This window comes from Cynocephalus volans, chromosome 3 (assembly GCF_027409185.1).
Source record: "Cynocephalus volans isolate mCynVol1 chromosome 3, mCynVol1.pri, whole genome shotgun sequence".
Taxonomy (NCBI): Eukaryota; Metazoa; Chordata; class Mammalia; order Dermoptera; family Cynocephalidae; genus Cynocephalus; species Cynocephalus volans.
The window spans coordinates 7,330,344-7,357,903 of NC_084462.1; the positions used below are offsets into that span (position 1 = coordinate 7,330,344).

Here is a 27,560-nt window from a genome sequence, read left to right on the forward strand (position 1 = left end):
CAGGTGATAAATAATGACAAGTGGAGAATAGGTAGCAAGAGGTTTCTGAACATTTTCTGTGTTCTGGAAATCCAAAGGAAACCTCAGAATATAAACTGCTTTTCTTTCTTTTTTTTCTTTTTTTAAAGATGACCAGTAAGGGGATCTTAACCCTTGACTTGCTGTTGTCAGCACCACGCTCACCCAAGTGAGTGAACCGGCCATCCCTATATAGGGATCCGAACCCGTGGCCTTGGTGTTATCAACACCACAGCCTCCCAAGTGAGCCATGGGCCAGCCCTACACTGCTATTGTTTGACATTTTTAAAAAAATTGAAACATAATTGATCATACATATTTGTGGGGTACAGATTTGAATATCAATACCTATGTACAATGCAGTGATCAAATAAGGATGATTAGTATACTCATGTTTACAAAATGTAATCAGTCTTTGTGACCCTTAACGGATTTCTCGCTCACTCCCCACCTCCTTCCCCTTTCCCACCTTTTAACAACCACAGTTCTCTTCTTTTTTTTGAAAGTTCCATGTATTACTGTGATTGCTGTTTCTTTTTTTCTTTTATTTATTTTTTAGTTCCCACTTATGAGTGAGGACATGCGATATTTCTTCTTCTGTGCCTGGCTTATTTCACTTAGCATCATTTTCTCTAAGTTCATCCATGTTGCTGTAAATAGCAGAATATCATTTCCTTTTTATGGCTGAATAGTATTCCATTGAGTATATAGTACATTTTTCTTATTCAGTCATATGTCGATGGACATTTAGGTGGGTTCCAACTCTTGGCTACTGTAAATAGAGCTGTGATGAACATGGGAATGCAGGTATCCCTTCAACATGATGATTTCCATTCCATTGGGCATATCCCCAGCAGTGGGATTGCTGGATCATATGGTAATAAACTGCTATTTTTGGTAAAAGAGGCATAAAGCCTTTTTATCATTGGTTCTCAAGTTAAAAAAAAAAAAAAAAAAGATCATCTTCTTAAAGAGGCCTTGCCTGACCATCTGTCTGAAGTACCATCTTCCCTCAGTCATTATCACCAATTTATTTTTTTCACAGCCCCACGTTCTGAAATGATCTACTTCAACTTTGTTTTCCCGTTCCCCTCTCTAAACACCATGAGTAGAGGGGGCTACTTTATTCACTGCTACGTACCATTGTATAGAAAAACAATTTCTTGTGTTGCTCAAAAATTACCTGTTGCATAAATGAATTAATGAGGCTCATGTTGAGGGAGGGCAACTTACCCCAGAGACAGACAAAGACACTAGGTGATAAATAATTCCAAGTATGGCCGAATCTCTATCAAGATCTCTTTTAACTTGTCTACAAAAAGCGAGGCAAAAATGGAACAATATCAGGATGGAAAAGGCAGCTGTGCGTCCTTAGGCAAGTCAAGTCACAGAATTGCGATCTTGATTAATCCTCACTTTCTGCATCCACTCCTGAGACGGATTTGTAACCAGGTTAAAAGAGCAGGCAGGCTTTTGGTTATGCTTCAAATTGACATTATTCTGAACATGACGATTTTATTATTCATGGTATTAACGGACAGCTGGCTTGGAAAAAACATCCAAGTTCATTAAGCTCCAACTGAGAGCCTTTTCAGGGGGAAAAAGCGTAGGTATACGGAGGATGGACATTAACTAGTCCAACATCATACTGCGACTCAGAGGTAGGAGTAGCACCAGAACTCTTGAATCCTAGAATAGCTTGCGTGACTTGTTAAAAAACCACCGCCCAAAGAGGCAGAGAGGACTGAAATCCTGATGTGATGTGGCTGGAAAATGCATGATCTAAGGACCTCTGCACAACACCAAAGTCAAGGGTTCGGATCCCTTTACCAGTCAGCCGCCAAACAACAGCAGCAACGACGACGACAAAAAACCAAAACCAAACCCCAAATACAAACAAACAAAACCCATAAGGACTTCTGCACTGATGATTGCAGTACGGATTCAAAACTTTCCAGTAAATATATTAACATAGCGAGCGGAGCCGCCATTAAGCAACCAGCCACCCTGTGTCCCTGGTGAGATCTATCACTGAGCTCACCAGGTGAGTTCACAAACACTCTTGTCTTTCCAGCGTGGGGAACTGGATTTGAGTCTGCTCAGAGGAATCATGTGAAACAGCTTTTTTTAAAGATGACCGGTAAGGGGATCTTAACCCTTGACTTGGTGTTGTCAGCACCACGCTCTCCCAAGTGAGCGAACCGGTCATCCCTATATAGGGATCCGAACCCGTGGCCTTGGTGTTATCAGCACCACACTCTCCTGAGTGAGCCACGGGCCGGCCCTGAAACAGCTCTTATGTGCTGCTGAAATACCCCAAAACAGAGAAACTTCGTCTGTAAAACTTTGAACTCAAGGAATATCAGAGATATTTGCTTCCTTAAAACCAAACCAAACCAAACCAAACCAAAACAAAAGCCACCGCCCAGAAGAGGGTCCTGAACAACTCCCTCACTTCTTAGGTTCTCCGCGATCCGGATCCCTATCAGGAAGCGACCCAGTCCTCTCAGCTCAGAACGCCGCGCTGGCCCATCTTCTCAACTGCTTTCCGCTCGCCAACGCCTCTTCCGATAGCGCAGACGTGCGCGGTACGTGATGGCGTCACGAGAGGCGGCGGGGGTATAAGAACGTGGTAGGGGCACGTACACTCCTCTTTCTCAGTTACCGGGGGTTGTGGTTGGGTAAGGTAGCTGACGCGCTTTCTAGCCCGGGTTTGGTGTGTAAGGTCATGCGGGTCGGCCGAGCTCTAATAATACGCTAGGGACGAGAGGAGGATGGTTGGACGGGAGTGCAACACGGTTGTGAGGGTGATACTGGTTATAAAAGTTTTACGGGCTGCTCTCGCGGGATCTACTCTGGGCTCCACGAGATTCTAGCGGCGTTGTGGAACTGCGCAGGCGCCGCCCAGTGTGCTCATAACTCGGCTTTCTCTCCCGCGCAGGTACGGACGGGCAAGCTGAGCCAGTATGCCGGTGGCTCGGAGCTGGGTTTGTCGCAAGACCTACGTGACCCCGCGGAGACCTTTCGAGAAATCCCGCCTTGATCAAGAACTGAAGTTGATCGGTGAGTGGCCAAAACAAGGTTTCGGCTTCCGGGGTCGAGGGAAGGCTAGCACGTGGTTGAGAGTGACCACGTGCTGGTTCTAGTCCAGTCCTTTGGTGGTTCCGCCGCAGCCTCCCCAAATTCAACACGGTTCGTGATTTAGAAAGATGTTTTTTCCCCAAGCTGCCGGTCTAGCTTATGTACTAGTTCGTGGTACTAAGCTTGTCAATCTCCTCCTCTCCACCATATGCAGGCGAGTATGGGCTCCGGAACAAACGTGAGGTCTGGAGGGTGAAATTTACTCTGGCCAAGATTCGCAAGGCCGCCCGGGAGCTGCTGACGCTGGACGAGAAGGACCCACGGCGTCTGTTTGAAGGTGTGTATGTGAGACCACCGGAAAGGGATTAGGTGTAGGGCTTGTGAGGTTCGTTCTCCTTTCTAGGACTTTTATTACGGTGATCAGAGGTATGATACTGAACAAGTGGAGGCAGCCTTTTAACCTTGCGTATCCAAACATTGGGCCTTTAGTTTACTGATGACTATGATGTATATGGTGTCACAGAACAATTTTGCTCCTTATGTGTCCTGTTCACTAGGGGTGGAAATAATAAGAAATTTATGGAAGGTCTGATGTTGATAACAGGGAGGGGGCTAGGGCGTGTACATTTGCCTGCTTTAATAAGCTGGTCAAGGACATTCAGGTCACTTTTAGCAAAGTTCTGAACAGGAAAGGATATGTGGATGTCCCAGGGAAGAGCATTTTAGGTGACACTGGGAGGGGATGCAGATCATATAGGGACTTAGACTTATTTTTTTAATTGTGGTAAAAATCCACGTAACAATTTTCCATCTGCATTAGTCCATTTTCTGTTTGTAACAGAACACCTGAAACTGGCTAATTTACAAAGAAAAAATTGTTTCTTCCAGTCTGGAGGCTGGGAACTTCAAGGTTGAGGGAGTCCATCTGCTTAGGGCTGTCTTGCTCGTGGGGATTCTGCAGAGTCATAAGGTTCTGATGTGGCACAGGGCATTACATGAGGAAGCTGAGCTTGCTACCTCAGGTCTCTTCCTCTTATAAACCACCAGTCCCACTCCTATGGTAACCCATTAATCCATGAATGAATTAATGAATCCATTGAAGGCAGAGCCTTCATTATCACCTCTTAAAGGCCACACCTCAGTACTGCAGTGTTGGGGGTTAAGTTTCAGCATGAGTTGGAGAGGGCAAACATTCAAACTGTAACACTGTCTTAACCATCTTTATAGACTCTGTTTTTTAAGGTCCTAAATTTCTCCGTTGACGCAGTGTTATTGGAGGGCTTTCATATCGGAAGATTGACATGATCACACCGAAATTTTAATAGTACCTCTCAGATTGTAAAATGGTGTTAGAATTAAAATAAGGCCTCGTTGAGTGCCTTAGTCTAGGCTCTTTATAGGCATTATCTTGAAGTTTCTGTAACTTAAATTTATATATGAAAATGACCACGTCCCAGCTGTCATCTTCACTACACCTGCCTCTACACCTGAGCCCTGACTGTAATGAGGGAGAATGGTTATCTGTGTATAGAGGTTGGGAAAGTGCTGGAGCTTGTTTAACCACAAATTTATCACACTTAATCTGTCCCAGGCTCGCAAATGTTAGCAGTTATTATTTTGTTGTTGTTGTTAGGTCATAGACCCGTTTGACGATATCATGAAAGCTCTGGAATCCTTTTCCCTATGAACACCAATATGATGAGGGAGTTTATCCCCAAATCCTGTGGAGTGGACCACAGCTGGTTCTGGTTTTAGGGGAGTACTTTCTGAACATAGAGCTAATCACAATGAAACTTACTCAGGTTCATAGTTAGATGATACAGTCAGTGTGGGAAAATGATTGAGCTACAGGTGTTCCAGGGTTATTTGTGGGGCCGGCCCGTGGCTCACTCGGGAGAGTGTGATGCTGATAACACCAAGGCCGTGGGTTCGGATCCTGTGTAGGGATGGCCGGTTAGCTCACTGGCTGAGCGTGGTGCTGACAACACCAAGCCAAGGGTTGAGATCCCCTTACCAGTCATCTTTTTTTTTTTAAAAAAAAAGGGGGGGGTTATTTGTGGTTTTCCAGGGCAGAAGCGAAAGTTGCCAAGGTAGCCACCAATAGGAAGGAGGAGCCCAAGAGCTCTGCCTTTGCAGGTGTTCATGTTGTCCACACCTTTGCTTAGGTGTTTGCTCTTTGGTACAGCCCTGCCTCGTTTCAGATCCAGCCTTCCCATTAGGGTGTGTGATCTTGGCAAGAAGTTTCTCTGGGTCTCATTTGTTGAAAAGACTTAAACTCTGAACGTGAGTCACCATTTGGCTGGTGGTTCATTCAGTGGCAGGCACTGGCAAGCAGCATCTTACGTTTTAATTCTGTTAATACATTGGTCAAATGAAACGCATATAACAGTTGTCAGTGGTAGGGCACACTTTTGCTGAAGATGTAAAGTTTACCAATGTGCAGTGGAAAATTAACTGTCTTCATATCTGATAATGGTTTTTGCCTGTATTGATGGGGTGGCTGACCCTCCCCTGTTCTTTTTAAAGATGTAGGTGGTTTAATAGTAAATGTGAAATCTGTTTTATTTTGCCCAAAATAAATAATGATTTTATTTTGCCCAAACTTCTCTTAAAAAATATTAAACTTAGAACTGTTGTCAAGTTTCTGTTCTCTTTTTTTGGTGGGACTGGCCAGTATTGGGATTCATACCCTTGACCTTGGTGTTACAAGGCTGTGTTCTAACCAACTGAGCTAGCTGGCCAGCATCAAGTTTCTGTTTTCTAATATAAGGATAAAGAAGGCATGAAGTGTCAAATGGTAGATGATCCTAAACTCACCTTTATTTTCTTTTGGATATATTTTTGTATTAATATTTGAATATCATGTCTGATACTCAGCATACTAAAAAGTACAGAAGATGAATCCATATTATGATTTAGGATGCTGGGAAAGGTACATAGCCTGTGTCCCTATCTACCTATAATTCTCTGCTAGGAAGACTTTAGATCTTCACAAAGTTGGCTAGCTTTCCTTCAAACTTTCCCTGGAGGATAATGGTGGCAGGAAAATTGGAAGTGCCCAGTAAATATGGGTTCATTGTTTATGAAGCTTGCTTGAATTGGGTTTTGCTATAATTAAAATAATAAAAGCCGCTTTATAAAAAGTGAAAGTAATTGTTTTTAAAGTTTTGGACTTTTAACCTAGTGTCAGGGGGTAATTAATTAGTTGTAAGTCTGTGTGGTAATGTGCCCAGTGATACAGTGAGGGTGTGCTTAGGTAAAAGATTGGCTCCCAGGATCCCAGGGACAGTCCAGAGAAGGGCTAAGGAGCTTTGGGCTTTGGATGGAACATGAGCAGTATAGCAATGTCTCCTGTGCCTGGGGTTTTTGCAAGAAAGATAGTAGCTGACAGCCGTTGGATACTTTATGCCATGTGTTATGTTGGATACTTTATGCCATGTGTTATTAGTCATATACACGGGTGTGTGTGTGTGTGTGTGTGTGTGTGTGTGTGTGTTTCTTTTAGTGGAAAATCTCATAAATAGAATGATATAATGAGTGACATGTACTCAGCTCAGACATGCCCAGTCTTAGGTGTTTCTTTGCTTAGCCCTAAAAGGAAGGTACTGATAGTATTCCCTTATTACAGGTAAGGAAGATGATTTAATCTCACATCTGGTTAAGTAAGAGGGCTCCAGAATATTAGCTTTTAACCCCTGTGCTTTGTAATGGTAGTAATAGTTCCATAGCAGCACTGAGTCCTTTTGAGGGGATTATCTACCTCATTTACCTTGCCAACAATGCTGAGTGAGGGAGGTTCTACTCCTTTTTTCAGGTAACACAGGTGTATGTAGACATCTGCCCTCCTTAGTAAGAGGGAGAATAGCCATAATAACCTGCATTAGGGCTTTGAGGATTATGTGAGTCACACAGTGGTTGGTATATTGAATCCTATATCAGAATTAGCCCTTACTTCCTGCCTGTGTCCCACCACCACAACATGGCGGGGCCAGGCTGTGAACCTAAGAAGTGTGGGGTCAGAACTCTGAATCAAGTACTTCCTCCCACTCTTCCCAGGCAATGCTCTGCTGCGGCGACTTGTCCGCATAGGGGTGTTGGACGAGGGCAAGATGAAGCTGGATTACATCCTGGGCCTGAAGATTGAAGATTTCTTAGAGAGGCGCCTGCAGACCCAGGTGTTCAAACTGGGCTTGGCCAAGTCCATCCACCACGCCCGTGTGCTCATCCGCCAGCGCCATATCAGGTAGTACCTGTTGGACCCCCTGAATCTTCCTCCACCCCATCCCTTCTGATGGCTGCCCTCTCTAAGCCTGCTGTCCCTATCTCCTACGCAGCCCTTGGAGGTGACAAAGATGTGAACTTACCTTGAGGGTACAGATTCACCCTCTGCAAACAGCTTGTGGGGGAGCTGGGGACATCCTCATCCCCCCATAGCCCAGCGCAAGGGTCACTGCGGCCTGAGCCGTACACCTTGCGAAGGCTTCTGCCAGGCATGCGGGCTGCTGGACAGGTAACAGCTCTTGGTATCCCCAATGTAGGGAGAGAACTGGGCCAAAATTGGCTCTGCTGGGTTCAGCAGTTTACTGGGCTGGCTTGCTTGTGACGTCCATTTCAGACGCCGGTTGTTGGCATTCTGCTCTGTTGGCATTAACTTTATGACTTCACCAGTCTGTGGTCTGTTGCTCAAAGGCCAAGGACCACAGGAGTCTAGCTGGCTCAGGTGGTAGTTGGTGAATAAAAAGGGGGTCTTTATTTACCCCTTTAGTAGAATGGGCACCATTTGAAAGAAGCTGTAAAGTAAGCAGACAAGGTGTTTGCAGTCTGAATTTCTGCCTCAGCCCTCTGACCCAGGGTCAAGAGCCTCACTCATTTCTTTGTCTGAAATGGTCTCATAGACCTAGCATCAGGTTGCTGCCTCGAGAACAGTGAAACTGCACACGATAAAGCTCAGTGCCTGGCAGAATTCAGAGTATTTGAAAATCTGATCTTAGTTTCATACGTTCTACCTCATTCACTTGTGGTCTTGTGTGGATTACTACTGAACTTTTCTCCCCTTCTGTAAAATGTGAATGAGAAACTCATCTAATGCTTTTGTGTGGATGAGATGATGCCCTGACACTCCTGGACACACAGGAGTTCATCCTAGGATCAGGAATGCCCTTCTGGCATTGCTTCAGTGTCAGTGCACCTGTAGCACCAACCAGGTCAGCTGCAGAGGACAAGCAGAGAGGAGAGAGTGGTGACTTACCTTGGGTTGGGATCCTATTTCCTCCCCAGTTGCCTTGACCTGCCGTTCCCCCCTCCAGGGTCCGCAAGCAAGTGGTGAACATCCCATCCTTCATTGTCCGCCTGGACTCCCAGAAGCACATCGACTTCTCCCTCCGCTCTCCATATGGGGGTGGCCGCCCAGGCCGTGTGAAGAGGAAGAACGCCAAGAAGGGCCAGGGTGGGGCTGGAGCTGGTGATGACGAGGAGGAGGATTAAGCCCTCCAGTCCCCTCCCGGGCTGGTGGATTGCCTAGTTTTCCAGTCAGATAATAAAACAGGATCAACCCTTTTATTTATTTTGTTTACTAATATTTTTTTATGTTCTAAGATGTGGAGCAGTTGGTGGGGGAGGGAAAGAGGGAAGTTGTGTGGATGAGGCCCATGGTACCCCCTCATTCTGGCAGGGGAGACCAGGGGGCTTCAAGCAGCGGCTTGGTCATTGCTGGGCTGTATGCAGATGTTAGGGTGGTGTCACTGAAGTCGTTGGCCCCCCACCACCCCATCTCAGGAGCTCAGGATGTTAATGATGGCAGCTCAGTGGTCATTGCTAGTCTGGTTGCAGGTGGGGGGGGCATGGCTGAGGCTTTGGTGGGAGGAGGAGGGGTCCCCACCGCCCTGGCTTGGGAGCCTGGAGCGCTGAGGATCAGCACTTTAGAACTGGTGTTTATTGGTGTGTCTCTTCTCCCTGACTGTCCCCACTCTGCTCTGAACATACAGCTTCTGTAGTGGAAGGAAGCTAGGGCTGGGTCCTAGAACAGGCTACTTCAGGGCTAGTTCACTCATTGAGTGTTGCCTTGTGTACAGAAGGGGCCTGGTTAACCCTGTTGGTTTAGATACTTGTGAATCCCTACCAGATGGTCCTTGTCTTATGGTGGGTGACAGTAGTGAACAAAACAAACATTTACCAGCCACTTCCAGTTTCATGAATGGGGGCCAACAGTGTTGATTCAAAACCAGTGAGTAATTCTGGGTAAGCCAGCATTTACATATGGGGGTGGGAAATAGTCATTTCCAGGCAGAGAAAATGGCAAGTGGAGGCCAGGGCCCACAGTGCACATCTAGCCCTTTGACCCTGACACCTGGCAAGAGACAAGTCAGGGTGGCAGCTGAAAGCTGATTTCGTGAGATGAGCTGGTAAAAAAGTGTTTTGTTACTGGGGAGCACTCGACAAACTACAGGCTGGTTTTAAAGCTCGTTATGATGGTTGGTATTGGGTAGGGTCCCAATTTTGTGTCTTAAGGTTGGAAATGTATTCGTGACCAACAGAAAGGGGAAGTTAGGGAATCTCGCTCTCCTCCCCGTGCACTTAAGAGTTTCTGTAGACTCATGGTCAGGAGGGACCGAGTTTCCCTTTTTTTGCCTTGTTGAGAAGCTGCCGCAGGCGGGGGAGGAAAGGCTTGGTCTCAGGAAGTGAGGAAATTGAGCAATCCACTCAGCTTGGATCACATTTCTGCCTGAGGGCTTTCCTGCTTTGAGGTCAGTTAAGTGCCAGCCACAACAGCAAGCGCAAACTGAGTCCTTTGACACTGCTAAATTGCTGTGAAGTCTGCAGAGAAATCTACATCCACTGCACTTTACTTGGGCTGGGTGGTAGGCATCCTGCCTCCCTCCAAGGTTGCCAGTTGGATAATGATCCTTGCAGTCTGCTGGGTTACTTTGGTAGGCACTGTAAGATCAGCTTTAATTTTGGTGGAGTCCCTGGAAGCAGTCAACTTCCAGAAGGTCCCACAATCTCCTGGTCATCCATGTTAGGTCTCCAGACAGACTTGGGTCATTAGCTGAGTGTCCATGGGGGCAGCTCCTGTAGCTTCTGGGGTCCCTGAGATCCCAATCTCTGGAATGTGGGTATCTGGAACTTGGTCTGGGCTAGTGGCTGGCCAGAGGAGTGTACGTGCTGGGCTCAGCTGGCGGCTCCCCTAACTGGGAGGAAGAGGGTGCAGTTGTCCCCTGTCTGAGGGTCAAGTGGCTCAGCTAGGTGTAGATCATGTCCTAGAAGGTCTTCAGATGTACCAGCCTGGAGTGAGAGGGAAGGTACATGGTTGGGGTAGGGATAAGCCTGAGGGCTTGGGGAAGAAAGGACACACTACCTGGGTGTCTTCATCTTGTCAGGGCTCTGCTGTAGGAAGACAGTGAGGTGGATGTCTCCTGATTCCACTCTTGCCCTTCTTCAGTCAGTGTGTTTTGCAGGGTTGGATAGTAGGTATATGAAGTTGCAGCCCGCAGTTGAATGGGCAGGTGGCATGTGGGTAGTAAATGAGCGAGTCTAGTGCTGGACAGAGATCAGGACTGGAAACAGGAATTGGCGGCGAAGCTGTCAACATACAGAGGAACAGTTGAACCTCAACAAGGGAGTTAGATTCCGTCACTAGGGTGAAAGGAGGGAGCCTGCCATGGTGTAAGGGAGCTGATCATCACCTGTGTTTTGTTCAGTGCACACTGTTGGTTTCACAACCATGGGACTGGGAGGAGAATAAGCAAGAAGATGAGGGCTGAGCTCTAGACTACAGGACACCTTTGTGTGGGTTTTAGAAGTTTCACCCTCTGGGCTTCTCTATAGGCTCAGGGCTTGGTTTTGGTCCCTACAGTTCCCTGTGCCCGGCTCCTTTGTGCAGGGCAGAAACTGTTCAGCCATAACCTTTAACCCTGTCAGTTTGACCTGGATATTCAGCAGCTTGGAGGTCAAAAGAGACATCAGCAGAGGAGACCAAGAAAGAGAGTGGAATCGCAGTAGCCAAGAGAGCAGTGTGCCTCAGGAAGGCAGGGGCCAACTGTCAGATGCTGAGTTGAGTGATGTGGGGTGGAAAAGGGTCCACTGGATTTAATGGATGAATGAGGATGTGGGTGCCCTAGTCAGGACCAGAGGGGACTCACTTGACCATCCAGCTGTCTGTTTTCCTTAGGCTGTGTGTCTTTCATGGCAGCATCTGGGTGGGGCACAGAACAATCTCTTGCCAAGATTCTCTCAGATCTCACAAGGCAGAGACCCAGGCAGGGTCAGTGATTTGGCCAAAGCCACATAGTAATCAGATTCATGCCGTCTCACCTTAAAGCCCAGAACCATTTCCAACTAATCTTGTCCCCACTGCCAGCCTACATTCTCTGGGTCCCCTTCTTCCACCCCTACTGGGAAAATTAAGGTGTATAGTCTTGTGTAGGCTTCAGAGACATTGCTAGGCCTCTGACCGAAGAATGACCCTGCACAGGCTATGTGGGACAGGTGCTTGGTAACCGTCAGATAAGGAAAGTAAGTCCTGGAGTTGCTTGGACCTTGGGAACCTGGCCAGTTCCCAGGGCCGAAGAACATCCCGAAGACTTAGGAGAAAAAAATCCAGGCGCTAATAAAATAATCACAGCTGGCCGCCATTCGGCAGCGAAACTTTCCCGCGCCTGCTCCCTCTCGGGGACTTGGTGGCGGCGGGGCGGGCTCGGCGACGGCCGGCCCGAGAGAGGCACGGAGCGCGGCCACAAGTTGTGCTGGTGGCGGCGAGGTAACTGAACATAGAAGAGAGACCTAAAAATAAACCCTCGAAAGAAGAAGGGATTTGCCTTCGTTTGGCTCTGACACAGGATGCCCTCTGCATTGGGGATTCCGGATTCAGCGGGTTTGGCGTCAGGAGCCCCACGTGTCTACTCTGGGGAAAAGTTTTTGTTTTCTTTGGGCATCGTGGGAGGCGGCAGTGCATATTGAAGTAAAGGAGACAGAGTGGTTGGAGATGAATGCCATTTTCCACCCCTGCAGCCCCTCATCACATCAGCCCCTCATTTAGCACGTAGCACAGGGCCGTGTCTCTCGCTGCTGGAGTTTGAGTGCCCTTCAACCACTGCGATCAAGAGGATGTCCAGGAACCGAACAAGTGAAGATAGAGATAACTAAGGGAAGCTTTCAGTGGGTGCATGAGCCATGCCGTTCCTGGCTTCAATATGAGTTGAAATCAAACGTTTATTTTTCTTAAGCCACTGTCATTATTAGTGTTGTTGCTATTGGAAACCAAGGACTGTCGAAAATGACTGCCCTGTCCATCTTGTGTGCCTAGAATTTGCACATAGCCAAGTCAGAGCTCTAATGACCCTTTCACGTGCGGCCGATGTCACAACTATTCTTAAGCAATTTTACTTTACCTTTCCAAAAGGCCATCTGAGTCCGATTAAACTTGCATGCTTGCATATTTAAAAAAATGAGTAAATAAATAAAAAAATATAAAATGACCTCAGCTGCATGTTTGCACGCAGACTAATGTTATTAGTCTGTGGCTGGGTAATATATGCAGGATTTCACCAAACCATTCTCTGAAGTCTCACCCGTGGAGTGGATGCACTGCCCACGACAATCCCAGTTGGGACTCCAGATCGTTGTTCACGGGACTTTCCAGCATTGCTCAGACCTAGATGTAGATGTTTCCCCAATTTGGTGATGTAAACACTGTTTAATTCATTTTCCTCTTCTTTTTTGAATATGCCTTTATAATCTCGCTTTCTTTGCTTACTTGCTTATTGCTGTATCTTAATAAATACCATAAACTGGCTTATTAGTGTGACGAGTGGTTTCTTTTACCAACGAATCCTTTGAACCTAAAGAAAGTAAAAACTTTTGGCAAAACGACCCCCAGCATGGCCCCTCCTCTTTGTGCAAGTTCTCCTGCTGGTCCTCAGCAACTGATTGGAGCTGGAGGAAGGAGAGAGGAGTGTTGGGTGGCAGTGAGGGAGCTATGGGTGGGGGCAGGAGTCTGGGGGTCTTTGAGAGAGGTCTCACCTCTTCTTCAGGCTTTGGTCCTTGTGCTCTGACTACAGCTGCTGCAGGAAATTGGAAATCAGTCTTCAACCCACCCTAGAACCCTCTCCCAGGGCTGCAGTAAGATCTACGGAAGATCTAAGAACTGAAAAGATTATAATTCTCTCATCTCCATATAGCATTCAAGAGAAAGCAGGTCTAAACAATAAAAAAACAATATATGTGGAATGTTTTCAAATACTTAAGTTTGAAAAAGCCAAAAGAATACTGTGAAATACTTCCACATACACTTATAATCTCTTTCTGGATTTTTCTCACTGGGAAATGCCAGAGAAGTTTTTCTAAGTTGACTTTTCTCTATTTGGTTTCCATTTGTCTGGTGCCCTGAGCACACCCTCGGCCCACGGGGAAACCTACCATCTTATGAGGCCAGGGTCATTCTATTGCTTACTCACCTGACTTCCTGTGTTTCTGCTGACACAGGTGTTGGATGAGGAGGAAGAGGAAAAGGAAGTGCAGCAGGACAGAGGCCACTGAGATCGCAATCAGAACGTCCAGGTACCTTTCAAGACCTTGAGCATGAGTAATGTCATGAATGAACCAACAATGCCATTTAATTGAGCACCTACTGTGGGCCAGGCAAATGCTGGGTCTTTGCATTCATCACCCCCAATCCTCACGACAGTATGCAACATGGAATTGCCACCCTCTCCACTCCACCCATTTTACAGGTGAGGAAATAGGCTTGGAGAGGTAAATCACCTGCTCCAGGTCACTCAGCCTGTAAGTGGCAGGGCTGGTATTGAAACCCAAGACAGTGTTCCCTTGTGTGTGTGTATGGATGTGCATTTTTATGCTTATCCCCTTTCCCCCAGGCAGAACACCAGTGCGGAGACCTGTCCACCAAACCCAATCCCCACTCTATCTCCAGCCCAGGGAGGATCCGTCCATCTCCCACTCTGCAGAGCCCTGGCACCCCTTTGCAGGCTTGTCTGGACTCTACCCTGAGCCCTATTGAGCCAGGTTCCATACTGAGGGCTTTTATTTTTGTCATTCACAGAAATCTCACAGCAGCCCTGAGGGACATGAAGACCTGTTTTAGAGGTGATGAACCTAGGATTCAGATGGACTGTTGCTTGTCCAAGGTCCCACAGCTGGGAATTAAGGATTTGTTTTTTTTTTTTTTTTTTTTAAGATGACCGGTAAGGGGATCTTAACCCTTGACTTGGTGTTGTCAGCACCACGCTCTCCCAAGTGAGCTAACCGGCCATCCCTATATAGGGATCCGAACCTGTGGCCTTGGTGTTATCAGCACCACACTTCCCCAAGCGAGCCATGGGCTGGCCCTGGAATTAGGAATTTGAGCCCAGGAGTGTGACTTCCAAGCACAGTTCTTTCCCTAACTCCACAGCTACTTTTTGTAGGCTAAGTGCCCCTGAGTTTATCAAAGGGAGTTCAAACACTGCCTGTGTTCCCCCACACAGCCCTCACCACATCCAGTGTCAAAGCAGTCTTCTTCTCCTTTACTAACAGAGAAATTGGCCCCAAAGAGAAGAGGGACCTTTTTTCAGGTCACCATCACAGGAAGTGGCTGAGCCAATGCCAAAATTGAACTCTTCTCCCCCCAAAGCAAAGAGCCCCTCACCACTCTGGGGGCCTGACTTCATGGGTGTCAGGAGCTGATCCTCAGGGCCTCCAGGGATCAGAACAGGGAGGCGAGGGGTTGGGGCTGCTGTGCTCCCCACTTCAGCCCAGGTGCTTCTCCCTCACACTGGGCCCCCATCTCCTTCTGCTTTGACCACTCCACTCATCTTCTGGTCCAGCCTCAGAGACCCTGGGATCCCTATCTTCCCCGCCAGAGTCTGCCCGACTCTTGGTGCCTCAGAGGGTGATCTTGGTCCTCCTAGGTATTGAGGCCTCTGTGGTGAGGGGCCACTACGATTGGAGACTAGATGAGGATCAGGGGAGGGGTCCCTCTGGCCTTTTCTCCTTTTGATCAGCCCTGAGTCCTCACCAGCCTTTTTCCACCCACCAAGAACCTAAGTGGGCCTCGGGGATGCAGCGTTAGGACGAGGCAGGGGAGGGAGCTGCCTCTGAGAGATTGATCCCCTTCCGGCCGACCCTCTCTCTGTGACTGCCCCCTCTCATCCCAGCTGCACTCTCCTGGAACTGAGCCCAGAACTGGCTGTGAGGACACAGAGAGAAAATGGCTGGGGCTTCTTACCTGAGACCATGAGCTCCAGGGGGGTTGCTGCGAGGTGACAACAGGTGGAGATGCTGCATGAGCTGGAGCACCTGTTGGTCCCTCCTTGGACTGAGGTCACAGGACTCAGTGTAAAGTTGGCCTGAGAGGGTGAAGCTGAGTCCTGCAAATAAAGATGCTGGGGAGGAGCAACTGACCCTCTTGGACAGATGGAAGGTATCAAACGTCGAGATCTCTGAGTGACAGTGCAGAGTCAAATTCTCTCACAAGAACATCGAGGGCCCTGGCTGAGCCAAAAGGGAGGGTTTCTCATGCATCCCTGGAAAAGAGGAAGGTCATGCTGTGTAGGGAGCAGCCCTCTTTCCAAACGCCCTAGATCTTGAGCTGAGGGACCACCCTCCTTCTCCCAGGGACTCTGTCTGTGACCCCCTTTCTTAGGTCTTCTCAGACTCTTGGTGAGCGTTTATTTAAGCTCCATGCCTCTTGCTCTCCCCCTCTCAGATGCTGTCCTTGGGCCTGTTCCTCATCTCAGCCTCTACTCCAAGACCCTCTCCCTGGACCCTCATTACCACCAGGGGCCACCCTAGACCCAGATGATCAGGACATGGGGCTGGGCAGGGGCTCTTCACCTGCAACCAGGATGTCCAGGGAGTCACTGGGAGCTGACCACAGATAGGAGAGGTTGTGTGCACCATAGCATCTGTGCTGGCCCCCATGGTTCAGCTCACAGGGCCCAGGGGAAGTCTGTGTTGTGCTGCCTGTCAAGGCACTGGGGGTGGGGTGTGAGCCCCTTGACTTTGGTCAGTGCATATCTGTCAAAGCTGGACTCCAAGTGATACCAGAGGGCCAGGCTCTCTCCAGAGAGCACCAGAGAACCTGGCTGGGCTGAGGGGGAGTGCTCCCTGTACACCCCTGTAGATAAGGGGACAGTGGCACTGAAGGGACCTCACACCCCACAGTGCCCACTGGGGATGCAGGGAGATTTCTCATGATCTCCTCCCTGTGTCTCCTGCTCTGTGCTTCTGCCCCCAAAGTGATCAGTGTTCCTGACCACCCCCCATCTCCCCCAGGACTCCCCTGAGCATGTGGCTTAGATCATTTTGGGGCCCAGGAAAGATATGGGGCTCCATCGCCTGTGACCTTGAGATGCAGGGGGTCACTAGGGTGCAACCACACATAGTGGAAGAGCCTCTGAGAACCACAATATCTATAGGTCTCCTCATGGGTGGTACTCATGGGTCCAACAGGGAAGAGGGCCTGGATCCATCCATGAGGAAACTGAGATTCCATGTGTTGGGGCAGGTCAGCTCCTTCCTCCTTCAGCAGATGGAAAGTGCCCAATGTGAACTGTGAGCTACACAAGACAGACACGTTCCCTCCTGATGCCACCACAGGGCTTGGGTGAGCAGAGAGGGAGGGTGGGCTGTACAGTCCTGAGGGAGGAAGAAGAGCCATGTTAAGGGGGGACTGTTACTCTATACCACCCAGGCATGGATTGTGAGGTATGACATCTTCCTGAGGACACACCCAGTTCCCTTCTGCCTGTGAGGAGGAGCCCACAGTGGGGCGGGGATCCCACTCCTCCCTTTTACCTGTCACCACCAGGGGCAGGGGGTCATTCCGCTTGAACTAGACTTTAAAGCTGTGATATGTGCACTGGAACAGCCCTGAAGTATAGGGGCTCATAGATTCAATGGAGAAAGCAGCCTTGTTGCTGGAGTTCTGCGGGCCCAGGTATCCAAGGGTTGAGAGATACGGTAGACATTAGCCTGTGGAGACCTTTGACACCAGATGGTCACAGTGCTCCCCATGGTGACCATGGGGCCTGGGTCAGTCCAGATGGAGGGTTTGGGGAGGCTTTTGAGCAGTGTAGGGTCGGACCTGGGGTTCCAAGAGTTCCCTTCTCCCCTCAGTTTCCCCAGCTCTAACTCCAAGGCCCATCCCAGGCTGTTCACCATCAGCCGAGACCAGCTGTGTTCCCCCGTGAGCTGCCCAGGGGAGGGTCATTAGGCTGAACCAAGAGGTCTGGGAAGGACTCACCCACCTGTTCCTGGTCCCATGGTCCTTGACACAGCCTTGAAAGAGTTTGTGAGAGCCCGTCCCCGCACCCACATATAGAAGCTTCCGGCCTAGTCTGGTCTTCTGAGCACTGGGATCAGAACTGGGGCTGAGCACACTCCTCTCCAGTGGCTCAGCCTCCCCCGAGACTCCTGTGTTTCTGGGGTCTCACCAGGGATCAGTACCTAGGATGGGGATCCCATTCTACCTGTTTTCCCAAAAGCTCACCAAGGCAGAGAAGGGCAGTGAAGGCTGGGGTCTTAGTGCTGCCTGCCATGGTTCCCAGCAGTGCAGGTGAATTATAAAGATCATGGAGCCCACAGAGCCCCGCAGGGTAGATGACCATGAACAGAGTGTGACAAGTCCTAGGCTCTGTGTTGCATGTCATGGGTTCCTCATCAGCAGTCTCACAGGAAGAGGAACAGTCCCTCCCCCGGGGTCTTGCTGGGCTCTCCCTGAAGGGGGCTGAGGATATAGCAGCCTCTGGGAATTTTTCAGACCAGATCTGAGTCTCAACTGACCCTCGGTGGGCTCTGCCTGCCTGGGCTGTCTCCACCTCATACCAACCCATATCCAGGGAGTAACCCTTGTTCCAGAACATGAGAATGAAGCGGGCAGAGCCTTGGAAGACAGCCCATTTACTGTTTTAATTCCAGAGGCTGTGTGACCAGAGGCAGGTCACTCTCCTTTGCTGAGCCTCTGTAAGTGCAATTTTTCTTCCATCAGCCAGACAATCAATCAATGTTCATTGAGCAGTTGCCATGTCTGGGCATGGTGCTAGGAAGTGGAGAGTCATTGCTGAGGCTGATAGAATTCTTCCTAGGCTCATGGAGCTTAGATTAATGAAGACAGACATTACAAGTATTGAGGTAGCAGATAATTCAGCTACAGTATTGCTAGTTATAGGAAAGGAGCAAAACGAGACGGTGAGAGTCAATAACACGTGAACATCATGTATCTGGGTCATGGGAGTGAGGGGTCATCTGGGGAATGAAGAGACCAAGATATGAATAGCAAGTATGGTGAGAGGAGGGAATCCTTGACCAGAAAGAAATTTAGCTGTTCTAAGAACTGAGAACACCCCTGGGAATTCTGGGTCCACGTCAGGCAGGGTTTTGTGCACTGGGAAAGTGTATTGGCTTTATTTTTAAGGAAATGGGGAGATTCTAAGAAAAAAGAAGTAGAAACAGATTTCTGTTTTTAGAAGACCAGCACTATACACAGAATGCAATATAGGAGGGCTGTACTTATAATAAAACATAACAATATTAGTCTAGTCCATAGATGATGTTACCCATCAGTATTCTAGGTGGTTTATGTGGATTTCTCATGACCCTACAACATAAATACACTTACAGTTGAGTGGAATGAGGCAAGAAGCCTTCTTTGTCTTTGTCACAGTCCAGGAGGTTTGCAAGGGACTCTGCTATGTTCAGACTGGCTCGGGGAGCAGCCCTGAGAAGGCACAGAGGTGTTTAGTAACCCAGGTTGTGTGTGAGTCTGGCGGTGGGGGTGGTGGGGGATTAACCGATGAGTTGGGTTAGGAGGGGGAGCCATAGTTTCTGTAGCCGGAGAGTGTATCTCAGGCTTCGTCAATAGCCTCGGATGTCAGAAAGAGGAACTTAGATCTTATTTTTAGAAAATGGAGCCCTGTGGAAAGCTTTGGGACAGTGGAGGGTCAGAACCAGATCGGGTGGTTAGAAGAGGCCTCTGGAGGTAGTGAGAGGAGGGATGGGAGCCTGGGATGCGGGACAAGGAGGGAGGCTGATGTGGTGGCACAGATGGGACATCTTGAGTCTTCCACAAGCTTGGGCTAGGGTGATGGACAGGGGACATGGATGAGAAGTGCTGTTTGGATTTAATCACTGGATGTGAAGGAAATGGCTGAGGAACTGAGGGCTGTTCGACTCTCTGCCTTGATTAACTGGAGGAGCTAATGGCGTCACCCCAGAGAGGATGAGGGAGGGAGAAGGAGGCATGGGGAGACTTTTAAAAGGCCGTGAACCACCTCACAGAGTGAAGCAAAACCTTCCTCCTGGTCTGGGTATGTGAGTCTTCTTTCTCCCAAACAGTCGCCTTCACTGGCTTCCTTGTTTCTACAAGCAGCACCCTCTTTCTTGTCATCACCCCCTTCCACACCTCTGAGTCTTCTCTGCCTTGTCAGTGCCAGTTACTTTCCAGGGTAGAACTCTTGATATCATACTGCGATTTTTTTCTCCAGGCACTAGATAAGAACACTGGTTGGAGGCAATTCAGAGACTGTCAATCTTTTTTTTTTATTTTTTTATTTTTATTTTTTAAAGATGACCGGTAAGGGGTTCTCAACCCTTGGCTTGGTGTTGTCAGCACCACGCTCAGCCAGTGAGCAAACCGGCCATCCCTATATAGGATCCGAACCCGTGGCCTTGGTGTTATCAGCACCGCACTCTACCGAGTGAGCCACAGGCCGGCCCAGAGACTGTCAATCTTGAGCAGGTACTTCACCTTGATGAGTCTTACTTCCCCCTTGTGACCTCTCCTGTCAGGGTTGTGTGGTGGCTAAGACATGCAGGGGCTCATTCTTGGGTGGTTTCATGGATCAGATGAAGACATGTCAGTGCTGGAGGCATGAGATGATTGTGGTATCAGAATCACATCAAGGAGCTGATTGAAGTCACACTCTATAGCCTATCTCTACTCTAAACACATAGAAATGCTGGATAAATGTAAAATATGTGGCCACCGTCAAACCAAATGAGAGAAAGGAAAAGTCCTAGAAAAGCAGAGGTAGCCTATAGAAGTAAGCAGAGGCCAATGTCGAGTGGGCCTTGGTGTTTTCAAAGGGTCTGGTTTGCTACATCTGTGTAGAGACGGGGGTGATATTGGACCCCTGGTGTGAAGCTGGAAGTTATGTACCTGTTGCCTGTTGATGCATAAGAGACTGGAATATCTCCACTCATTTATTTGGGATCATGGCTAGAACTCGGCTGCCTTCCCCAGGTGTGGGTAAGAAATATCCACTCCAGTCTGGACAGATTTTGGCATCTGTTCCACAGTAGTAAGTAAAAGTAAAGTAAAAGTAAATTGGAAAGAGACTTAAAATAAGCATGCTTTAGATCCTCAGACAGTTAGAGGAAGTGACATCCATTATTCAAGGAGAGTTGCTTAGAAAAATGGTAGGTGCCATGGAAATTTTATAGAGAGAATTTTAGTAATTGAATGAAAAGACGCAAAAACCCATTCCATAATAGAAGGTTTTCTAGAAACAGAACAACACAAATAACTGCATAGTCTTTGAAAACTGAACTGATATTGGATCCCATAGTCTTTGAAAACTGAACTTATCCCTTGTAAAGCAGGTAGAAACTTTTAGTCTAACCTAACCAGAGAGGAGATCCAACAGAGGAGGGGTTGGTATATCACTGAAAATGGCAGATTGGGAAACTACAGCGCTCTGTTCCTTCTAAAAGGAACAAATGAGCTGGCAAAAATGGTCAGAATCAACTTTTGAAGACTGGGAAAGGAGAGTAAGACCTGTTGAAGAAAGAAGCTGCTGCTTTTGGTAAGAGAGCACCATGGCACTTTAAACGGCTTGCCTGCTGTCCCCCAAACCACAGGTCTCCAGCAGCTGTGAGCACAGCAGCTGAAACTTCTAGAGCAGATTGCTAGTGCCAGAAGGAGAAATATGGACCTTATTCTCAAAGAGTTGTGGTTGTGAGCCTTGACCTGTCTGGCAGCTCCCTCAATAACTGGTGCAAAGAGTTGATTTTGTTTTGCCTGAGTCAGAGTATTCCCAGGGCTATAGTGACTTCTTGGGAGTCTGTAACCAAAAGTAAAGATATAACTACTAGATGCAGTAGCCTGGGGCAAGAGACACCATTTGGGACAAGCAGTAGACAGACCAAGAATCTTGGGAAGGAAGAGATGGAAAAGGAGATGGGAAAGAAGGGTTTTTAAAAACTCCTGCATATTTCAGAGAATTGAGAAAACCATGTGTATGTCAAGGGTAGGACACATGCTTCGAAAAAGAACACCCTAACTTTTCACTTTTAGCTAGCCTTCTGGTCCTGTGGATATAGGAAGTGAAGGCTAAAGTGGAGCTCTAAACAGCCAGGCTGAGCCTTGAAGAAATGCCCCTATCCAGAGCCAATCAGTAAAGACATGCACCCCAAATTTAATGAAAGACTTAAAGCTACACATCTAAGCATCCCAATGAACTCTAAGCAGGATAAATGCGAAGAGACCCACACCGAGACACTACTGTCAAATTATTAAAAGCCAAAGACAAAAAATTTTGAAAACAGCAAGAGAAGTGGCTTGTCATGTATAACAGATCCTTAATAAGATTAACATGGTTTCATCTGAAGGTAGTAGGATGACATATTTAAAGTACTAAAGGGAAAAATCTGTTAATTGAGGATCCAACACAGCTGTCCTTTAAAAATGAAGTTAAGACATTTCCAGATAAACAAAGCCTGGCCAGTTAGCTCGGTCAGTTAGAGCACAGCCTTATAACACCAAGGTCTCGGTCGCAGATCCCCATACTGGCAAGCTGCTAGAAAAAAACACATGTTGAGGGAGTTTGCCACTAGTAGACCTGTTCTGTTATGCAAGAAATGCTAAAGGAAGTTCTTCAAACTGAAAGGAAAAGACACTAGATGGTATTCAAAGTCATATGAAGAAATAAAGAACTTTGGTAAAAGTAACTACATAGGTATATATAAAAGTCAGTGCATATATTAAAAATATATAATACGTATAAGATAATATATATTATATAGGTATAGAAAAATGCAAAAGGTATTGCATATTTGCTTTGCAACTTCTTTTTTTCCTATTTTTTTACATATGATTTAGAAGACAAATGCATAAACAATTAGAAAGCAAAGTATTTATACAGGATTGTTAATGGGCGCATAGTGTATAAAGACGTAATTTGTGACAATAACAACATAAAGGGGGGAATAGCTGTGAAGGAGTAGTTTTTGTGTATCTTCAAATTAGGTAGTATTAATTCAGACTTTACTATTTATAAAGTTAAGATGTTAACTGTAAACAGCAGATTAACCACTAGGGAAAAATCTTTAAAAATATGTAGAAAAAGAAGAATGTATTTAAAATGGTACACTAGAAAAAAAATCATTTAATGAAAAAAGTAGGCTGTAATAAGAGAACTGAGGGACAATGTATGAGGCATATGGAAAACAAAACAGCAGAAGGAAGTCTTTCCTTATCAGTAACTATTTTAAATAAATGTGTAAATGGATTTAACACTCCAAGTAAAAGGCAGGTATTGGCAGAGTGGATAAAGAAACATGATCCAACTAAAATTGTCTAAAAGAGACTCACTTTAGATTCTAAGGCACATTTAGAATGAAAATGAAAGTAAGGAAAATATATTCCATGCAAATAGTAACCACAAGAACTGGGGTGCTGTACTAATATCAGACAGAATAGACTTTTGACCAAAATTGTTAGAAGAGACAAGGATACATTGATACAAAGGGTCAGTCCTTTAAAAAATAAAAAAATTATAGGCATATACACCTAAAAATAGAGATCCAAAGTATATGAGGCAAAAACTGACAGAAATGAAGGGAGAAATGGAAAATTCTACAATACTAGTTGAAGGTATCAATACCCCACTCTCAAACATTGATAGAGCATCTAGGCAGTAGATCAATGAGGAAACAGAGGACTTGAACAACAGAATAATCCAACTAGATCCAACACACAGACATAGACATCCATATAGAGAGACGTAGATAGATTCAGTCTATCATCTATCTATCTGTATGTTGGGTGGGAGAACACTTCATCTAACAACATAAGAATACATGTTCTCAATTGCACATGGAATATCCTCCAGGATAGACCATTTGTTAGTTCACAAAACAAATCTCTATATAGTAAAAAAGATTTAAATCATACAAACTGTGTTTTCCTACCACGATGGAATGAAACTAGAAATCAATAACAGGAGAGCTGGAAAACTCACATATATGTAGAAATAAAACAAGACACTTCTAAACAACAAGTGGGTCAAAGAACATATTACAAGTGAATTAGAAAATAGTCTGAGAGAAATGAAAATGACAGCACAACAAAATAAAACTGATTGAATGCAGTGCCAGCAGTGCTCAGAGGGGAATTTGTAGCTGTAAATGCTAACGTTAAAAAAGAAGAAAGATCCCGAATCAATAACCTGACTTTACACTGTGAGGAACTAGGAAAAGAAGAGCAAAGCTAGACCCAAAGGTAGGGGAAAGAAGGAAACAATGATTAGAGTGGAGATGAATGAAATGGAAAATAGAAAAATAGTAGAGAGAATCAACTAACGCACAAGTTGGTTCTTTGAAAACATCAAGTTAACAAACCTTTAGCTAGACTAAGAAAAGGGCTGAGACTAAAATTACTAAAATTACAAATGAAAGTGAAGACATTACTATAGACCTTACAGAAATAAAAAGGATTATAAGAGAATGCTATGAATAATTGTACATCAACAAATCATATAATCTAAATAAAATAAATAAATTCCTAGAAACAAACTACACAACTGACATAAGAATAAGTAAAATATTTGAACAGATTTATAGTAAGTAAAAAGACTGAGTTAATTAAAAACCTTGCAACAAAGAGAATTCCACCAAACATTTAAAAACTTAATGCTAATTCTCAAACTGTTCTGAAAGACAGAAGAGCAGGGACCGCTTCCAATCTCATTTCATGATGTAAACATTATCCTGATACTAAAGCAGGGTAAAAACATTACAAAAAAGAAAACATTAGACCAACAGCCCTTATGCACATAGATGCAAAATTTCTCAAGAAATTCTAGCTAAGCAAATCCAGCAGCAAATTTATAGGTATACACCACAGCAAAGCGGATTTATCCCGGGAATGCAGCAAGGTTGTTTCAACATACATAAATCAATATAATAGATCACATTAAGAGAATGAAGAAAGAAAGCACATAATCATCTCAATTGATGCAGACAAAATATGGGACAAAATCCAACACCCTTTGATGATAAAAATGCTCAACAAACTAGAAACAGATGGAAACTTTCTCAGCATGATAAAGGGCGCTCGTGAAAAACTCATAGCTAACATTCTCAATGGCGAAAGACTGAAAACTTCCCTGAGATCAAGAACAAGACAAGGGTGCTACTTGGACCACTTCTACTCAGTCTTGGACTGGAAATTTTAGCCAGAGCAATTAGGCTAGAAAAAGAAATAAAAGGCATTCAAGATGGAAAGGAAAAACTAAAACTATCTCTATTCTCTCATGACATGATCATATATGTAGAAATCCTAAAGAATTCGCAAAAACACAAATAATTAATAAATTAATTTAGCAAAGTTGCAGGATACAGTTCAACCCACAAAAATCAGTTGTATTTGTATATGCTGGCAAAGAACAATTCGAAAACGAAATTAAAAAACAGTTGCATTTATGAGATCAGAAAAAGAATAAAATACTTATTCATTATTTTAACTAAGAGAGTTACAAACCTGGACAGTGAAAAGCTACAAAGCATTGCTGAAAGAATTTAAAAAGACCTTAGTAAATGGAAATGCCGCCTGTGCTCATGAATTGGATGACAATATTGTGAAGATGGCAATACTACTCAAAGCATCTACGTATCCTATGTAATCCCTACCAAAATCCTAATAGCCCTTTTCGCAGTACGGAACAGGTGATTCTAAAATTCACATGGAATTGCAAGGAACCCCGACTAGCCAAAACAATCTTGAAAAAGAACAAAGGTCAAACACTTACACTTCCAGAGTTCAAAACTTATTGTGAATCGACAGTAATCAAAGCACTGTGGTGCTGGCATGAAGACAGACATATAAACGTATGAAATAGATTTGAGAGTTCAGAAGTAAACTCATACATCTATAGTCAATTGATTTTCTACAAGGGTACCCAGACCATTCAATCAGGGAAAAATAAATAAATGGTGCTGGGACAACTAGATGTCCTCATGCAAAAGAAAGTAGTCGGACCCTTACCTCCCATTACATAGAAAAGTTAAATCAAAATGGATCAAAGGGTTAAATGTAAGGGCTACAACTCTACAACTTGAAAAAGAAAACTTAAGGGTAAATCTTCATGACCTTAAGTTTGGCAGTGGCTTCTTAAATATGACAATAAAGACATGAACAGCATAAGAAAAAATATATTAATTGGACTTCATCAAAATCAAACATTTTATGCATCCGTTAAACATTTAACGCTATGAAAATAGTGAAAAGACAGCCTACAGAATAGAAGAAAATATTTGCACATCTGTTTCTGATAATGGCCTAGTATATGGATTATGTACGAAATTCTCACAGTTCAACAACAAAAATACAAATCAATTAAAAAATGGCAAAGGACCTGAATAGACATTTTTCCAGAGAAGATATAAAAATGGCCAACAAGCACATGGAAAGATACACACCATTACTATTCATTGGGGAAATGCAAATCAAAATTGCAATGATATACCACTTTACACCCTTTAGGGTGGCTATTGAAAAAAAAAAAAAAAGCCCTAAGAAAACAATGTTAGTGAGGATGTGGAAAAACTGGAACCCTCATATGTGTCTAATGGGAATATAAAATGGTTCAGCCATGGCAGAAAACAGTTTGTTGGTTTCTCAATACGTTAAACATAAAATTACCATCCTTTCCAGCAATTTATCTCCCAGGTATACCCCCCAAACAACTGACAACAGGTATTCAAAAGGTACATACATTAATGTTCATAGCAGTTCATAGTAGCCAAAAATGGAAAAATCTAGTATGTCTATCTGCTGATGAATGGAGAAATAGAATATTATTCAGCCGTAAAAAGTAATGAGGTACTCACACATGGTACAACATAAATGAATCTTGATAACAAGCCACTTGGAAGAAGTCAGGAGCTAAAGGTCATGCAATGCATTATTTTATTTATAAGAAGTATCCAAAGAAGGCAAATCTGTAGAGACAGAAAGCAGGTTAGTTGTTGCAAGGGGTTGTGGGAAGGAGGAGGAGAATGATTACTTAACGTGTACTGGGTTTCCTTCTTTGTATGATGAAAATGTTTTGGAACAAGATAGAAGTGATGCTTCCACCACGTTGTGAATGTACTAAATGCCACTGGTTTGTGTTTTACCTCCATAAAAAATATATTTCAAGCAGCTAGACAAAATGCCACATTACGTACAGAGGATCAACAATTCAAAATACTGAAGACTTTTTAGTAGATATCATGAGGATCACGAGACAGTGGAAAAGTAATTTCAAAACTCTAGGAGACAAGGACACCAAGGTCAAGAGGTTCAGATCCCCATACTGGCCAGCGCCCCCTCCCCCCCAAAAGAGAGAGAGACAGAGTCAACCTAGAATTCTATATTCAGCAAAACATTCTTAAGAAATGAAATCAAAATAAGGGAATTCCTAAGGAAAGGAACACTAAGAAAATTTGTTTCCAGCAGATCAGATGTAAAAGAAATGTTAAAGAAGTTCTTCAGGAAGAATACTATGGCAATAATTCCAGAGCGAAATGTGAAAATTCAAAAATAAATGAAGATCAACCAAAATGGAAAATATTTTGGTAAATAAAATAGGATGTTTTTCTCTTCTTAATTCTTTAATAAATGCATGGCTTTTGAAATAAAAATTCTAATTTTGTCTGGTGGGGTTTGAATGTATGTAGATGTAATACTAACAATTACAACATAAAGAGGTGAAGGAGGATAAAGGGACTTACATGTTTGTAAGATTTCAATATTTCAATGGAAGAGGTAAAATATTTAACTTGACTGTGTAAATTTAGGTGTGTATATTATAATACCAGAATGGCCACTTAAATGCTTACAAAAAGTTATCGTTAAAAAGCTGGTAGGCAAATTAAAGTCAAATAATAAAAATATTTTTGTTTTCATTTATTTACTTTTTATATCTGAAAATATTTTTCTGAAAACAAATAATTTTATAAATTAAGTTACTTTAAAATGTAATTGTTAACTTGTTAATTTGAAGGAATAAAAGTTCTTCTTTAATTTGAATAATAACTTAAATAATTGTCTATTTAATAAATCCAGACTTTTCTGGGAAGTCAAACCAAATATTGCAGAGAAGATTAAGCAAAGCCATGTATTTTAAAATTACAAAACCAGAGCAATATTTCCCAAAGTGTATTCTACAAAATATGTTTTCTTTCTTTTTTTCGAAAATGTAATT

At 44.8% G+C, this 27,560-nt stretch overlaps 1 protein-coding gene and 1 pseudogene across 2 annotated transcripts; one reads left to right on the forward strand and one right to left on the reverse strand.

The window, feature by feature from the left end:
* The first annotated feature begins 2,654 nt into the window (after window positions 1–2,654).
* Window positions 2,655–8,658, forward strand: RPS9 (ribosomal protein S9). 2 transcript variants are annotated; one of them, XM_063090299.1, is made up of 5 exons: window positions 2,655–2,699; window positions 2,960–3,081; window positions 3,314–3,436; window positions 7,156–7,342; window positions 8,406–8,658. In XM_063090299.1, exons 2-5 carry the CDS (start codon window positions 2,985–2,987, stop codon window positions 8,581–8,583), a joined length of 585 nt encoding a protein of 194 aa, XP_062946369.1. In that variant the 5' UTR covers window positions 2,655–2,699; window positions 2,960–2,984; the 3' UTR covers window positions 8,584–8,658. The 2 variants fall into 2 exon arrangements, with proteins under 2 accessions (XP_062946369.1, XP_062946371.1); XM_063090301.1 differs by having other exon boundaries at window positions 2,666–2,704.
* Window positions 8,659–11,679: 3,021 nt separating this feature from the next.
* On the reverse strand, window positions 11,680–17,256 carry LOC134371929 (leukocyte immunoglobulin-like receptor subfamily A member 6; annotated as a pseudogene).
* Window positions 17,257–27,560: the final 10,304 nt, after the last annotated feature.

Coding starts and splice junctions, on each gene's coding strand:
- RPS9 (XM_063090299.1), top strand. CDS start 2,985: ATGCCGGTGGCTCGGAGCTGGGTTTGTCGCAAGACCTACGTGACCCCG. Junction 3,082..3,313: donor TCAAGAACTGAAGTTGATCG/GTGAGTGGCCAA, acceptor CACCATATGCAG/GCGAGTATGGGCTCCGGAAC. Junction 3,437..7,155: donor CCCACGGCGTCTGTTTGAAG/GTGTGTATGTGA, acceptor CACTCTTCCCAG/GCAATGCTCTGCTGCGGCGA.